This window comes from Megascapheus bottae, chromosome 17 (assembly GCF_031878675.1).
Source record: "Megascapheus bottae isolate mThoBot1 chromosome 17, mThoBot2.hap1, whole genome shotgun sequence".
NCBI classification, from domain to species: Eukaryota; Metazoa; Chordata; class Mammalia; order Rodentia; family Geomyidae; genus Megascapheus; species Megascapheus bottae.
In genome coordinates, this window is record NC_143525.1 from 51,555,678 (window position 1) to 51,570,583 (window position 14,906).

A 14,906-nucleotide genomic window follows, 5' to 3' on the forward strand; every position below is an offset into this window, starting at 1 on the left:
TTCTCTCTCCCCTTTCTCCTCCTCCCTTCTTCCCTCTTCCCTTTCCCTTCAGCTAGGGTTATAGATATGAGCCATAGGCTCCTGTCCTGATATTTATTTTAATGTGTTTTATTTGGTAGGTTCGAGGATATAAAATATTTCTTCGTTTATTTCCTCATGAAGTGGCCGATGTACAGTCTGTGTTAGATATGTTCACAGATCAGAACCCTAAAGACCATGAGGTGAGTGCCACCCCAGCTCCTGGTTCTGCTCCTTGCAAGTGGCTCTGTCCTCTACCCTCTTGTTGTATCTTGTGGTGGGGCTTGAACTCTGGGCCTCGATACTCTCCCTGAACTCTTCAGCTCAAGACTACCGCTCTGCCCCTTGAGCCACAGCTCACTTCTGGTTTTCTAGTAGTTAATTTGAAATAAGAATCTCATGAACTTTAGAGCCCAGGCTGGCTTAGAACCTTGATCCTCAGCTCTCAAGCCTCCAGAGTAGCTAGGATTACATGAGTGAGCCACCACTCCTGGCCCAGGCTGGCTTTGAACAGCAGTCCTTAGATTTCAGCCTTCTGAGTAGCTAGGATTACAGGTATGAGCCACCATGCCCTGTTGTATCTTGTTTTGTATCACTTCTTCCCTTAAAAAAATTCTTGGCCTGGAGTTTAGCCTAGTGGTAGAGTGCTTGCCTAACATGCCTGAAGACCCAGGTTCTATTCCTCAGTACCACATACATAGAAAAGCCGGAAGTGGTGCTGTAGCTCAAGTGGTAGAGCTCTAGCCTTGAAAAAACCCAGAACAGCGCTCCAGCGCTCAGGCCCTGAGCCCAAGCCCAGGACTGGCAAAAAAAAAAAAAACCCCAAAATAAATAAAATAAAAAATTCTTTTGGCTTGCCTTTTAGTTTTCATACTTGTTGCCTTAAATTGTTTTCCTTTGAAATATGTCTTTTTTTTTTTTTTCCCAGTGGGTCATGGGGCTTGAACTCTGGGCCTGGGAGCTGTTGCTGAGCTCTTCAGCTCAAGGCTGCCGTTCTATCCCTGGGGCCTGGGTGTTGTCCCTGAGCTCTTCAGCCCAAGGTTACCGTCCTACCCCTGAGCCATAGACCCACTTCCCGTTTTCTAGTGGTTAATTGGAGATAAGAGTCTCACGTTTTTTAGTGCCCGGGTTGACTTTGAACCACGGGTTGACTGAACTACGACTGAACTGCCAGTTGGCTTTGAACTGCGATCCTCAAATCTCAGCCTCCTGGATAGCTAGGATTACAGGTGTGAGCCACCATACTCAGTTGAAATATGTCTTTTTTTTTTTTTGCCGGTTCTGGAGTTTGAACTCAGGGCAGGGCTTGAGCACTGTCCATGGGCTTTCTCAAGCCTCGAGCTCTACCACTTGAGCCACAGCACCACTTCTGGCTATTTCTTTTCTTTTTTGCTTGTCTTGGAGTTTGAACTCAGGGCATGAGCACTGTCCTTGAGTTTTCTCAAGCCTCGAGCTCTACCACTTGAGCCACAGCACCACTTCTGGCTTCCCATTTTTCTGTTACGGAAGAATGGAACCGGGTCTTTGTGCATGTTAGGCAAGCACTCTCCCACTAGGCCAAACTCTCGGCCCTGAAATATTTTTTTTTTTAATTTATTTTATTTTATTTTATTTTTTTTGCCAGTCCTGGGCTTGAGCTCAGGGCTTAAGCACTGTCCTTGGACTTTCTCAAGGCTAGAGCTCTACCACGTGAGACTCAGCACCACTTCTGGCTTTTTTCTATAGTTGTGGTAGCGAGGAATCGAACCCGGGTCTTCGTGCATGCTAGGCAAGCACTCTACCACTAGGCCAAACTCACGGCCCCCTGAAATATTTTTATAAAGAAATATTCCTTGTAACTTGCAGTGTGACTGTAGTTCCCCGTAGGAGGCCTCCCAGGACCTAGCAGTGGGTTGATGGGGCCTGTGGAGGGATGTCGGTAGGACATGGCTACTCAGCTCTGTGGTCTTTCTTTTTTGTTTGTTTGTTTTTCTTCCTTGCGTCAGGGTTTTGGTTTGTAATGCCTGTGCCATCATGCCCAGCTCTTTTTTTTCAAATACTTTCTCTTTTTTTTTTTGGCCAGTCCTGAGGCTTGAACTCAGGGCCTGAGCACTGTCCTTGGGCTTTCCCAAGGCTAGCACTCTGCCACTGGAGACACAGCACCACTTTTGGCTTTTTCTGTGCGTGTTATACTGAGGAATTAAACCTAGTACTTGCTAGATAAGCACTCTACCACTAAGCCACATTCCCCAGTCTCTTCCCTTTTTTTTAATTACAAAGCTACTTTTAATACTTTGGGGTATGCCCCACAGAAATAAAAAAAACACTGGGAATGAGTGATCCCTTCACCCCTAAGTGTGGTCCAGGGGGAGAGAGGCTACCTAAGAGGAAGGAAGCACAAAAGGGACCCGCTGCAGACCCAGGGCAGCTGGGACCTGTGAGCGCCACTGGAGGAAACACAAGCATGGTGGGACTGGCTCCAGGCACACAAAGGGCAAGAAGATTGGATATGAAACCACAAAGCTACTTGGGTTCCTCTTTCTGTTTGCCTTTGAGTCGCTCTCCTTGTGGGCGGCAGCAGAAAGCTTGGCGCTTTCCCTTAACCCATTTGCTCTGCTTTTTCATGTTCTGGCAGGCGAGCTCACGTTGGCTACCACGGGTCATGGTCATGGCAGCAGCTCCTGCCTGCCTACGTTGTGTCCCTTCCCTCTGTCCAACATTTCTCTCTCTCTCTCTATCTTTTTTTTTTTTCCCAGTCCTTCCTTGAACTCAGGGCCTGAGCACTGTCCTTAGGCTTTCTCAAGGTGAGAGCTCTACCACTTGAGAGCCACAGCACCACCTCTGGCTTTTTTCTATGTATGTGGTGCTGAGGAATTGAACCTGGGTCTTCATGCATGCTAGGCAAGCACTCTACCATTAGGCCAAACTACTCCCGGCCCACATTTCTCTCTTTTTAAAAGCAGAAGTTGAGCTAGGCATTGGTGGGTCACGCCTGTAATCCTAGCTACTCAGGAGGCTGAGATCTGAGGATCAAGGTTCAAAGCCTTCCTGGGCACTAAAGTTCCTGAGACTCTTATCTCTAGTTAACCACCAGAAAACTGGAAGTGGTACTGTGGCTCAGGTGGTAGAGCACTAGCGTGGAGCTGAAAAGCTCAGGGACAGTGTCCAGGCCCAAAGTTCAAGTCCTATGGCCCACCAAAACAAAAAACAACAACAAAAAACCCCTGCAAAACTTGAGAGCCTCAAACTTGTTAGGTAGGACTCAGCCACATGAGTTGCTTTTTTTCCCTTTTTTTTTGAGATGAGCTGGCGTGGACCTTAGTTTCCAAATTTATGCGTCCCACTATAGGTAAGATGACAGTTCATGCCACCCTGCTCTTCGTGTGTGCGCCTGTGTGTGTGCACCTGTGTGTGTGTGTGTGTATGCCATGTGTGTGCTGGTCCTGGGCTACACTCAGGGCCAGAGTGCTGTCCTTGAAGATGTTTGCTCAAGGCTACTACTTCATCACAGCTCTGCTTCCAGCTTTTTGGTAGTTATTGAAGAGAAGAGTCCCACGGTCTTTCTTGCCTGGGATGGCCTTGCACTATGATCCTCAGTAGCCTCCCGAGTGCTGGGATTATAGCTAAGAGGCGTTGGTGCCCACAGAGTATTTTGCCTTTTGTTTCAAGAGGCCTATCAAGTACAGTTTATTTATTCAGGATACTAGCTGGCACCTGGCTGTACCCCCTCTTTTCTGTTGAGACGGAGTCTTGTGAACTTTTTTGTCCAAGTTGGTCTAGTACTCTGATGCTTGTGGTTTTGGCCTTCTGCATTCAGGCATCTTTGAGCCCAGAAATTGGTTGAAACAGGGTCTTGTTTGGGCTGGCCTCAAACAACAGTATCCCTACTCCAGAGTAGTAGCTAGGGTTACAGTCCTGAGCACTTGGTGAGTAGCTTAGTCAGCTCTTTTGTATGGAAATCATTCTTACTGATTCAACTCCGTAGACTTGGGAAACCCGATATATGCTGTTACTGTGGCTGTCTGTGACCTGCCTGATTCCTTTCGATTTTTCACGTCTTGACGGGAACCTTATTCAACCGGGAGAAACACGAATGCCTGTTATGGACCGTATTCTGCAGATTGCAGAGGTAAATATGGCCACATAAATAATTAGCTGCTAATTGTGTCATCTTTCATGCTATGCTGTCTTGAAATTAGAGCTTGGTTAGGTAAACTCTGAGTATTTATATATTTCACTTCCATTATTATTTTCAGTGCTGTAAAATTCCACTTTATTTGAAATTATGATAATTCATGTAGAGTTCAGAGTGAATTAGCATATCTTATTTCTTTGTAGATAATGCAATAGTCTGTGAACTGTAACAGTGATCTGTGAGAAGCCTTAGGAACAATGATCAAGAGAAAATAAGGATTTATTTTACATTTAGTTGTCAATTTTGTATAAATAATGAATGTTGTAGGACACCGAGAAATAGTGAGAAGCAAGAATGCTACATTGACCTGTCACATTTAACCTGTTGAATTCTTGCAGTCTTACTTGGTTGTCAGCGACAAGGCACGAGATGCGGCTGCTGTCCTTGTTTCTAAGTAAGTCCCACTGGCTGTCCTGGGCTGTTGGCTGGTGTTCAAGAAGGTCTGTCATATACTGTTATGTTTTGGGTGTATCTGCTATCCTCAGATGAAGGCCTAAGAGGTGCTTGCCTCTCAGATACTTTTGCCGTCTTTGGAGAAGCATGCAAGGCTGGCTGGATGTAGAAGACACTTTAGCTTGAAGTGATTATCCCTGGAGCTGGTTTGGGGCTTGTGGAGTTACCCGCCCAAAAGGCTCTTGGACAGAAGGATTGGTCTATGGTTTAGATCAGGTACAACCAGGATTCCCCATGGTGTAATTTGGCCTTCACGTAGGAGTGATGGTAATTTGAGAGTTACTTCACAAGCAGTTCATGCTATGGTCTGTGGAGATCATGAGAATACCCAGGGTCTGTGGCGTCAGATAAAAATACCGAGTCAAAGCCAGGTGCGAGGAATCATACCTGCAATCTAAGGATTGTAGTTCTGTGAGACTTCTGTGGCTGAGGTGGGAGACCACTAGCCTAAGTGAAAAAACAAACTGAGGCACAGCACCTAGGCCCTGAGTTGAAACTCCAGGAAAGGGTGTAGGGATTAGAGGTTTGGCGCATGTGGTTGGGTGCCTGTCAGTGAGCATAAAGTATCAGAAACTTAAGTTTGAGGTCCAGTTTCTCCCTCCCTACCCCTATACTCTCTCTAGTCTCTCCTTCTCTCTCTCTCTCTCTCTCTCTCTCTCTCTCTCTCTCTCTCTCTCTCTCTCTCTCTCACGCACACACACACACACTCTAGAATGCTCACCTAATATGTACAAGGCCATCAGTCTGAAAATGAGAGAAAAAAAGGAAACTAGAGGGCTGGGAGTTTAGCCTAGTGGTAGAGGGCTTGCCCAGCATGCATGAAGACCCGGGTTCAATTCCTTGGTATAACATACATAGAAAAAAAAAAAGCCGGAAGTGGTGCTGATGCTCAAGTGGTAGAGCTGTAGACTTGAGAAAGTCCAAGTGCTCAGGCCTGGAACTCAAGCCCAGGACCAGCAAAACAAAACAAAACACCAAAAAGGAAACTAGATCTTCTATATACAGGAAATTGTAAAAATGCCGAGAGGGGAAGATGACTTCTCTGGTGGGCTGGATGACAGTGATGTGGGTGAAGGTTGAATGCACCTGTTTTGTGAAATTGAGAATGCTAATGTTTTATAGGATGTGTGACTTTACTTGTATAATGAAATGACTCAGAAGCTTTGGAAGTTTTCTTTTTTTTCTGCTGCTGTTTGATGAAAGTCATGATGGTTTGTGGTTGTTAGGACTGGGAAATAGTTGGCATCTCACCTGCTGGGTACAGCTATGACTTCCATGACCCCCTCTGAAATGATAACAGATTTTTTTTTTCTTTTTGGTGGGTCATAGGGCTTGAACTCTGGGCCTGAGCGCTGTCCCTGAGATCTTTCGCTCAAAGCTAGTGTTCTACCACTTTGAGCCACAGCACTACTCCTGGTTTAATGGTGGTTAATTGGAGATAAGTATATCACAGACTTTTGTGCCCAGGCTGGTTTTGAACCTTGATCTTCAGATCTCATCCTCCTGAGAAGCTAGGATTTCAGGTGTGAGTCACCAGCTCCTGGCTAGATGCTTGTTTTTTAGACAGTGGGGATTCCTGTACCTGGAATACATGGTGCAGTGGTGAGGATTGGGGCCTGAGAATGAAAGCAATGTGCACTCTGTGCCTAGAACAGATGGGGCTGGTTCTCTCACCAGGGGGATAGAAACTCGCTAGCAGTAGGTCACTGGTGGCCCACAACCAAAATCCTAGTTACTCTGGAGGCTGAACTCTGAGGATCACGATTTGAAGACTGTCCAGGCAGTTCCCTTGAGACTCATCTCTACTTAACCACTCAAAAACCAAAAGTGGCGCTGTGGCTCAACTGCTTGAGTGCTTGCAGTGCTTGCCTCAACAAACTCAGGGAGAGCACCCAGGCCCCTAGTTCAAGCTTCACAACTGACAAAAACAAACCAAAGGAACTCACTGGCAGAGGCTGCTCTCTGCTTCATCATGGGCCAAAAAGATGACAAGTTTCACTGTCACTATAAAAATGTGGTAGTCACTTTTTATTATTGCAACAAAGCACTTGAAGAGAAATCGGCTTAAATACACTGAACTCTGGCCTTGAGTTTGCTAGGTATGTACTTGTGCTGAGCAATGACTCCAACCCCTTTTTTGCACTGGTCATTTTGTGGCAGGATTTCCTTTTTTGCCTGGGCTTCCTACAACATAGCTGGATGGCAGGCATTTCTTCCACATGTAGCTTCTTCCATGGAGATGGGGACTTAGAAAATACTTTTCCTCCTTGGGCTTGCTGGGACACGAATCCTGATCTCAGCCCCTTGTAGACAGAATGACAGCATGAGATATTGTACCCAGATTCAGATTCACTTGTGATTTTTTTTTTTTTTTTTTTGCCAGTCCTGTGCTTGAGCTCAGGGCCTGAGCACTGTCCTTGGACTTTCTCAAGGCTAGAGCTCTACCACTTGAGCCTCAGCACCACTTCTGGCTTTTTTCTATGTATGTGGTACCGAGGAATCGAACCCGGGTCTTCATGCATGCTAGGCAAGCACTTTAACCACTAGGCCAAACTCCCGGCCCCCGTGATTTTTTTTTTTGGCCAATGAGAGCAGTACCCCTGAGCTTCTTTTGCTCAAGGTTGGTATTGTACCACTTGAGCCACAGTGCTACTCCCAGAGGTTTTTTTTTTTTTTTTTTTTTTTTTTTTGCCAGTCCTGGGCTTGAGCTCAGGGCCTGAGCACTGTCCTTGGGCTTTCTCAAGGCTAGAGCTCTACCACTTGAGCCTCAGCACCATTTCCAGCTTTTTCTGTGTATGTGGTACCTAGGAATCGAACCTGGGTCTTTGTGCATGCTAGGCAAGAATTCTACCACTAGGCTAAACTCCCAGCCCCTCCCAGCCTTTTCTGTGTATGTGGTACTGGAATAGAACCCAGGGCTTCATGCATGCTAGGCAAGTACTCTACCATTAAGCCACATTCCCAGCCTCATTTGTTATTTTTATGACCAACATAGCGACTATGGTAGATTTATATTGAGCTTGATTCTGTGGGCCAGGGATGATGAGACTTAAGCCAGTGTTGGTTCCCTGGTGTCCTTCAGAAAAAAAGAGGCAGCTTGAAGCACTGTTAATCAGCGCCATCTGGTGCTGAGAACGTGTTAAAGGAGACAGCTTGGATGGACAGGAGCATGACCTAGTGGTAGAGTGCTTGCCTAGCATGCATGAAGCCCTGGGTTCAATTCCTTGGTACCACATACGCAGAAAAAGCCAGATGTGGCATTGTGGTTCAAGTTGTAGAGTGATAGCCTTGAGAAAGTCCAAAGACAGTGCCCAGCCCTGAGTTCAAGCCCCAGGACTGGTAAAAAACAAAAAAAAAAAGGAAAAAAAAGAGACAATATGGACCACGTCAATCCCTTGATGAGACACCTTCAGTGCCAGTGGATGCTGATAGGAGTATTTCACTCCATTGGGTTGGTTTCCACCTGGGAATCCAGAAGAAGCCAGGTTTCCATGGAAATTATAGAACCTTAAGAGGGTTACCAGTGTTGTCTCTGAAAGGAGTCCTCCTCTGCTTGTGTCCTGTGTCCCTTTGTTTTGTTGGAGGTTATGAGGGGTTCCCTGAGCTCTCCAGCTAAAGGCTACCACCCCTACCCCTTGAGCCACAATGTCATTTTTTTTTTTTTTTGGCCAGTCCTGGGCCTTGAACTCAGGGCCTGAGCATTGTCCTTGGGGTTTCTCAAGGCTAGAGCTCTACCACTGGAGCCATAGCAACATTTCTGGCTTTTCTATGTATGTGGTACTGAGGAATTGAACCCAGGTCTTCGTGCATGCTATACAAGCACTCTACCACTAGGCCAAACTCCCAGCTCCCACAGTGCCACTTCTAATGACGGGTGTTCTTATCTACAGTGTGGGGTCACTTCTAACACTGCTCCACTGGCTCCAGATTTGAATGCCCTGCTCTGCCTGAGGCTTTGGACCTGTATTCCCTCCCTCCTTCCCTCCCTCCCTTCTTTCCTTCCTTCCTGTCATGGGGCTTGAACTCTGGGCTTGGGCGCTGTCCCTGAGCTCTTCAGCTCAAGACTATCACCCACGGCACCACTTCCGGGTTTCTAGTGGTTAATTGGAAATAAGATTCATATGGACTTCAGTGCACAGGATAGCTTTGAACTGTGATCCTCAAATCTCAGTCTCCTGAGTAGCTAGGATTACAGGCATGAGCCACTGTACCCAGCTTCTTTTCTTTTTCCTCTCTCTCTTTCTTCTCTTCTCTTCCCTTCCCTTCCCTTCTCCTTCCTTCCTTCCTTCCTTCCTTCCTTCCTTCCTTCCTTCCTTCCTTCCTTCCTTCCTGTTTCTCCTTTCCTTTTCTTTTCCCTCCCTCCCTCCTTCCCTCCCTCCCTCCCTCTCCCCCTCTCCCCCACTTCCTCCCTCTTTCTTCCTCTCTTCTTGCCAGTCCTGGGGCTTGAACTCAGGGCCTGGGCATTGTCCTTGAGCACTTTTGCTCAAGGCTGATGTTCTACCACGTGAGCCTCAGCACTACTTCTGGCTTTTTCTGTGTATGCGGTACTGAGGAATCAAACCCAGAGCTTCGTGCATGCTAGGCAAGCAGTCTCTGTGTTCACTATTCCACACTCCTGGCTCTGCACTTGTTTCTTCTTAGTGGCAGAACATTTTAATACCTGGGTTGACATTCTTGTAACTTTTTTTGTTGGTTGTGTATCTTGAGGGCCTGAGTGTGTCCCTGAGCTCTTGCTGTACCATTCTGAGCTACAACTCCACAAAAGGAGGTGGGGTTTCTAGTGGTTAACTGAGGATATGACTCTCAGGTGAGCTGGCTTTGGTGATCCTCCGATCTCAGTTTCTTGAATAGCTAGGATTATGCCACCAGTGCCTAGCTCCTGTAACTCTTTTTTCCTTTTTTTTTTACCAATCTGGGGCTTGAACTCAGGGCCTGAGCACTGTCCTTGGTCTTTTTCCTCAAGGCTAGTGCTCTGTCACTTGAGTCACAGCACCATTCCAGCCTTTCTGTATATGTGGTACTCAGGAATTGAACCCAGGACTTTGTGCAGCCACTCTACCACTAGGCCATACTCTTGGCCTTCTGCAACTCTTTATAGTGTTATATAGTTACCAAATTATTTAGATACAGTGCAACCTTATAAAATTTTCATAGAAAAAACATGGCTTCATTTAGTTTTGAGATTGAGTCTTGTTATGTAGCCCATGCTGACCTAGAACTCACTGTGTGGTCCTGGCTGGTCATTTTGTTCTTCTGTTTTTTTTTTTTTTTTTTTTTTTTTTTGCCAGTCCTGGGGCTTGAACTCAGGGCCTGGGCTTTGTCCCTGAGTCTTTTTGTGCTTAAGGTTAGTGCTGTACCACTTGAGCCACAGCACTACTTCTGGCTTTTTCTGTGTATGTGGTGCTGAGGAATCAAACTTGGGGCTTCGTGCATCCTAGGCAAGCACTCTACCACGAAGCCACACTCTCAACCCCAATCTTCTTGCTAAGTCTTCCAGATTCTAGGATTCTAGGCATTTACCACTGTGTTAGGCTAGGCGTATGCGTACATGAATAGAGGTGGGTTGAGGAATGTTGAATGCTAGCTGTCTGTGTCTGTTCAGCATGCTCTGTTAAAAAATAGACCACAGGGGGCTGGGAGTTTGTCCTCGTGTAGGGTGCTTGCCTAGCATACACAAAGACCTGGGTTTGATTCCTCGGTACCACAAACCAGAAAAAAACCAGAAGTGGTACTGAGGCTGAAGTGGTAGAGCTCTAGCCTTGAGAAAGTCTAAGGACAGGGCTCAGACCCTGAATTCAAGCCAGGAGTGGCAAAAACAAAACAAAACAAAACCCACAGATCAGAGCGCAGTGGCTCACGCCTGTAATCCGAGGATTGCAGTTCAAAACCAACTTGGGCACAAAACTCCATGAGACTCTTATCTCCAATTAACCACTAGAAACCCGGAAGTGGTGCTATGGCACAAGGAGTAGGGCGGTAGCCTTGAGCTGAAGGTCGAAGAGCTCAGGGACATCCGCCCAGACCCTGAGTGCAAGCCCCAGGACCGGCAAAAAAAAAACAAAAAAAGAAAAAGACCACAGTAATATGGTTGGATGAATGAGGGATTTGTCACCAATCAGTTTTGGAGCCAGCTTTAGTAAAGCTCGGCTGAACAAGTCAGGCATGGGATGGGGAGGCAAGACAGGCAGCAGGATGACAGTCAGGTCCCAGTGGAGGTGGCCAGAGCACGAGGAGAAGCAGCATCCTAGACTGGTGGTGGCTCCAGCCTCACTCCTCCCCTGAGCTCTGGACGGGCACGGCCCTCTGCCTGGAGCTCTCCAGTGTGTGCTGCATGTGGGATGTCAAATGGAACACCACAGGGTGTAGGCATTTCCACATCTCCTTCTAGTCCAGGGTCTTGGAAGTACAGTGAGGACACTGGTTAGACCTACTGCCTACCCACCTTGACTGCCTTTTCCATCTGTGCTGCCTGCCTGGTCCCCGCTCTTTTGTGTTCCTAGCACCCTCCTAGCTCCTTCCTGGGCCATGCTGTTGTTGCTTGGGGGACAGCAGTTTCCCACTGCAGATATGGCTCTCCTTGCGCGGCCCTCCTCCTGTAGTCTCCTCCAGCTGTCACTGTACTGCTGCCGGGTATGTGGGGCACAGCACGTTCTCCTGCTGTGTCCTTCTGTTCTCCCTGTTTTGGCTTGCTGTTTCTCTCAGTATCAGCCTTGGAAAGGTGGGTGTTTATTCTCCATGTGACAAGGTCAGGCTTGAGTGACTGAACCCTAGACAGGGGTACTGGCATGGGAGCTGCCAGAGGAATGGAGAGGGACCAGGATCTGGTTTGAGAGTTGGAGGATAAGTGTTGTGTGCAGCACAAAGTTGGGAGAGGGAAAGGAGAAGGGCTTACAGTGGATGTGGTCTGGGCTAGGGTTGTCTTCTGGGCTGTAGTGGTTGCTCTTGAGAAAGGTCTTGGGTTAGTGGTGGCTTCTGAGTCCAGCTGTTGGGGATGTATCCTGAGGTGCAGGGGGTATCTTCCTCAGTTGTGAGGATGTGTTCTGTGAGGATATGAGATAAGTTGGGGACCAGATAGGGGACGGGGAGGGCGGTGAGGCCGGTATGTGTCTGAGGGATGCTGGCAGAGGATGAGCTCTGGGCCCGTGGGCAGGACTTGGTCTTCTGGAGAAGGGGGATCTGTGAAGGAAGCTGCATATGGGCTGCTCACCTGTGGAGTGACAGCACAGTCCTGTGGGTGGGCAGTTGGACGTGATGTGTTTTTGGTGGTAGAGCCTTGTTGAGCTTGTGTTTTTGTTCTCTCTGGCAGGTTTATTACGCGTCCGGATGTCAGAGATAGGAAGATGGCTAGCTTCCTGGACTGGAGCCTGTGTACCCTGGCCCACTCCTCCTTCCAGACTGTGAATGGCATCATTGCCATGGATGGAACACTGCAAGCCCTGGTACGTGCCACGCGGGAGGGTAGTTTGTGGAGCAGCAAGGCTCAGGCACTTCCACTGGACCCAGAATGTTTTGGAATCCTCTGCTGAAGACAATGCAGCACGGTGGGAATCATTTTCTTTCCCACTGCTTCTACCAACCGTAGTGAGCTAGACTTCTGCTGTGGAGCCCTTCACTGCCACCAGAGGGCAGTGGTGTCTATGGAGTTGCAGCCAGGCCTCAATTTTTTCTGCTTCATTTTGTTATAGAACACAATTACTAGAGTCAGCACTAGTAAAGTATGGCAGATGGTTTGAAACCTGGTTTTGTCATCATTGTTTAAACAGTGATCTTTGCACTCACCAGGTGCCTTATTCCTTCCTGTCTTTTGCTATTCTTTTGCTTTCTTGTTTGTTATATGGCCTTGTGGTGCTGACAAGGAGAAACTATTTAGTGTGAATTCCACAGAAGAGATGAGGCTTGGGTAGTTGTTGCTAGGAATCCCCTTAGTTAGTTTTTTTTTTTTTGGTGGGTTATGGGACTTGAACTCTGTGCCTGAGCACCATCTCTAAGCTCTTTAGCTCAAGGCTACCACCCTATCCTTGAGTCAAGCCTCACTTCCTGTTTTCTAAAGGTTAACTGGAGATAAGAGTCTCAGGTCCTTTTGTGCCCAGGCTGGCTTTGAACCTTGATCCTCAGATCTCAGCCTCCTGAGTAGTTAGGATGACAGGCGTGAGCCACTGCACCTTTGTCACCTTGTTTTTTTTTTTTTTTTTTTTTTTTGCTTAGGGCTAGTGCTCTGCCACTTGAGGTACATATCCACTTCTGGCTTTTTCTGTGTATGTGGTACTAAGGAATTAAACCCAGGGCTTCATCCATGCTAGGCAAGCACTCTACCACTCGGCCACACTCCCAGCCCCCAGTTAGCATTCTTGAGAGAATGGAAAGGGCCTCCAGTTGCATGGGCTTGAGAATCAGCCTTCTTTTTGGAAAGTGTGGACAGGGTATTTGGGAATGTGGCCTCCAGAGTCAGCACCTTGTCCTGCCTGTTCTTTTTTGGTTGCTGTGTTGAGATTTGTTTGGGAGGCATAATTGTTCTTGTCTTGGAGACTGAAGAGCCTGGCAGCTCACTGGAGAGCAGAGCCTGGTGGCCTGTTTGAATTCAGATAGTCAAGCACAATGGCCTCTTGATGTCTGTGTCTGCTGCCTGCCTGCCTCACCATGCAGATTTTGATGTTGGATTGATGTGAGGTGTGGGGGAGGGGGCAGTATGTGCAGAAAAGCTGAGTGGAGAGTAGGCCAGTTCTGGTACCTTGGGGGCGGACAGGTTCGCGGGCGGGTGGGCAAGCCCAGCTCGGTGGATCTCCATACCCATTGCTTCAGCCTCTCGTGTTATGGCCATAGGGACAGGAATGCCTGGGTGTCTGCTGCTCTGTAATAACCTCTGTCACTCTTGTCTTTAGGGACCTATCATTCAAAACATGACAGAAAGAAACTTGGGGAACATTTCCTGTTTCCTGTGTCCCTTTTACACAGCAAGGCCCTGAGTTGATTCCCAGCACCAAACAAAAAACAAGAGGAAACCACAAGTCAGGGAGGAGTGTCAGACACCTCTCAGCACCAGCTGCTGGGCTCCATCCCCGGTATCATAAAAAGTAAAAAAGTAAACAAATTAACATGCGATTCACACGAAGATGTTGTTATTCACGCATCAGGAACATTTTGCCTCTTTATAGGAAAGGTTCAGTCATTTTGCACTGTGGCATGGTTTTGTAACCCTTGTTTTCTCCCTGTGTTACCCTGTGTGCTGTGAAGTTCTCCACGTTCCGGAGGCCACTGCTCCCTGCCCGTATTTGGAGCTGTCTAGCCTAGAGGTCTCACATGAGAAGAGCCTTCAGCGTGTAGCCTATGCTAGCTGGCTCTTTGACTGAGCATGGTGGCCTCAGGCTTACCTACCATGTGGCATGCGCCGCTTCTGCTTATGGTCAGATAATATTCCACTTTCTGAGATAATATTCCACTTTCTGGATGCTTTTGGCTGTTGTTATTAACACTGACAGGGACTTTTTTTTTAAACTAAAGAGTTTATTAACATTGATTTTTACATCGTTTTTCTAATGTCATGTTTAATCAACATATTCAAGAAGGGAGTCTCTATAGTCACTGGAACATAGATTTTAGAATAAAATTAAAATTAAGCTGAGGGTTTGTATGTCATAGATACATATTAATATATGTAATAAAACATTATGTCTATAGAGTATATGGCCCATCATAGATTTTTATGTCTATGCAGTTATGTTTATGTCTCTTAAGATCATGTCCACAACCTTGGGTACTCAAATATTGAGCCATTGCTGTTGTACTGTTTGGATCTAATATCCACATATTAAGGATACCATGCTCCTTTTGTTCCTTTGGTCTTGACTTACCTCACTCAACATAATTCTCTCTAATTTTATCCACTTCTCAGAGTGCCTTTATTTTATCTTGTCTGTTGGCTAGGAAGAATTCCATTGTATATATATACCACATTGATATGAACTTTTATGTATAGGGTTTTTTTTTTTTGTCATGGGACTTGAACTCTGTGCCTAGGTGCTGTCCCTGAGCTCTTCAGCTCAAGGCTGCCATCGTATCCCCTGAGCCAGAGCCACTTCCGGTTTTCTAGTGGTTAATTGGAGATAAGAATCTCATGGTCTTTAGTGCCCCGGCAGGCTTTGAATTGTGATCCTCAGATCTCAGCCTCCTGAGTAGCTAGAATTATAGGCATGACCCACTGCACCTGGCTTTTTTTTTTTTTTTTTGAGACAGGCTGTTGTCCAGGCTGCTGAAACTCACAATC

General features: G+C 46.9%; 1 protein-coding gene across 1 annotated transcript in view; it reads left to right on the forward strand.

The window, feature by feature from the left end:
* The window catches only part of Tbcd (tubulin folding cofactor D), a 148,688-nt gene that overhangs the window by 12,885 nt on the left and 120,897 nt on the right, over positions 1–14,906 (forward strand). Inside the window, exons 4-7 of the mRNA XM_090351442.1 lie at positions 120–221; positions 3,983–4,126; positions 4,531–4,586; positions 11,952–12,084. Coding sequence (XP_090207568.1) covers positions 120–221; positions 3,983–4,126; positions 4,531–4,586; positions 11,952–12,084 — 435 coding nt within the window. The remainder of the gene's footprint in view (positions 1–119; positions 222–3,982; positions 4,127–4,530; positions 4,587–11,951; positions 12,085–14,906) is intronic.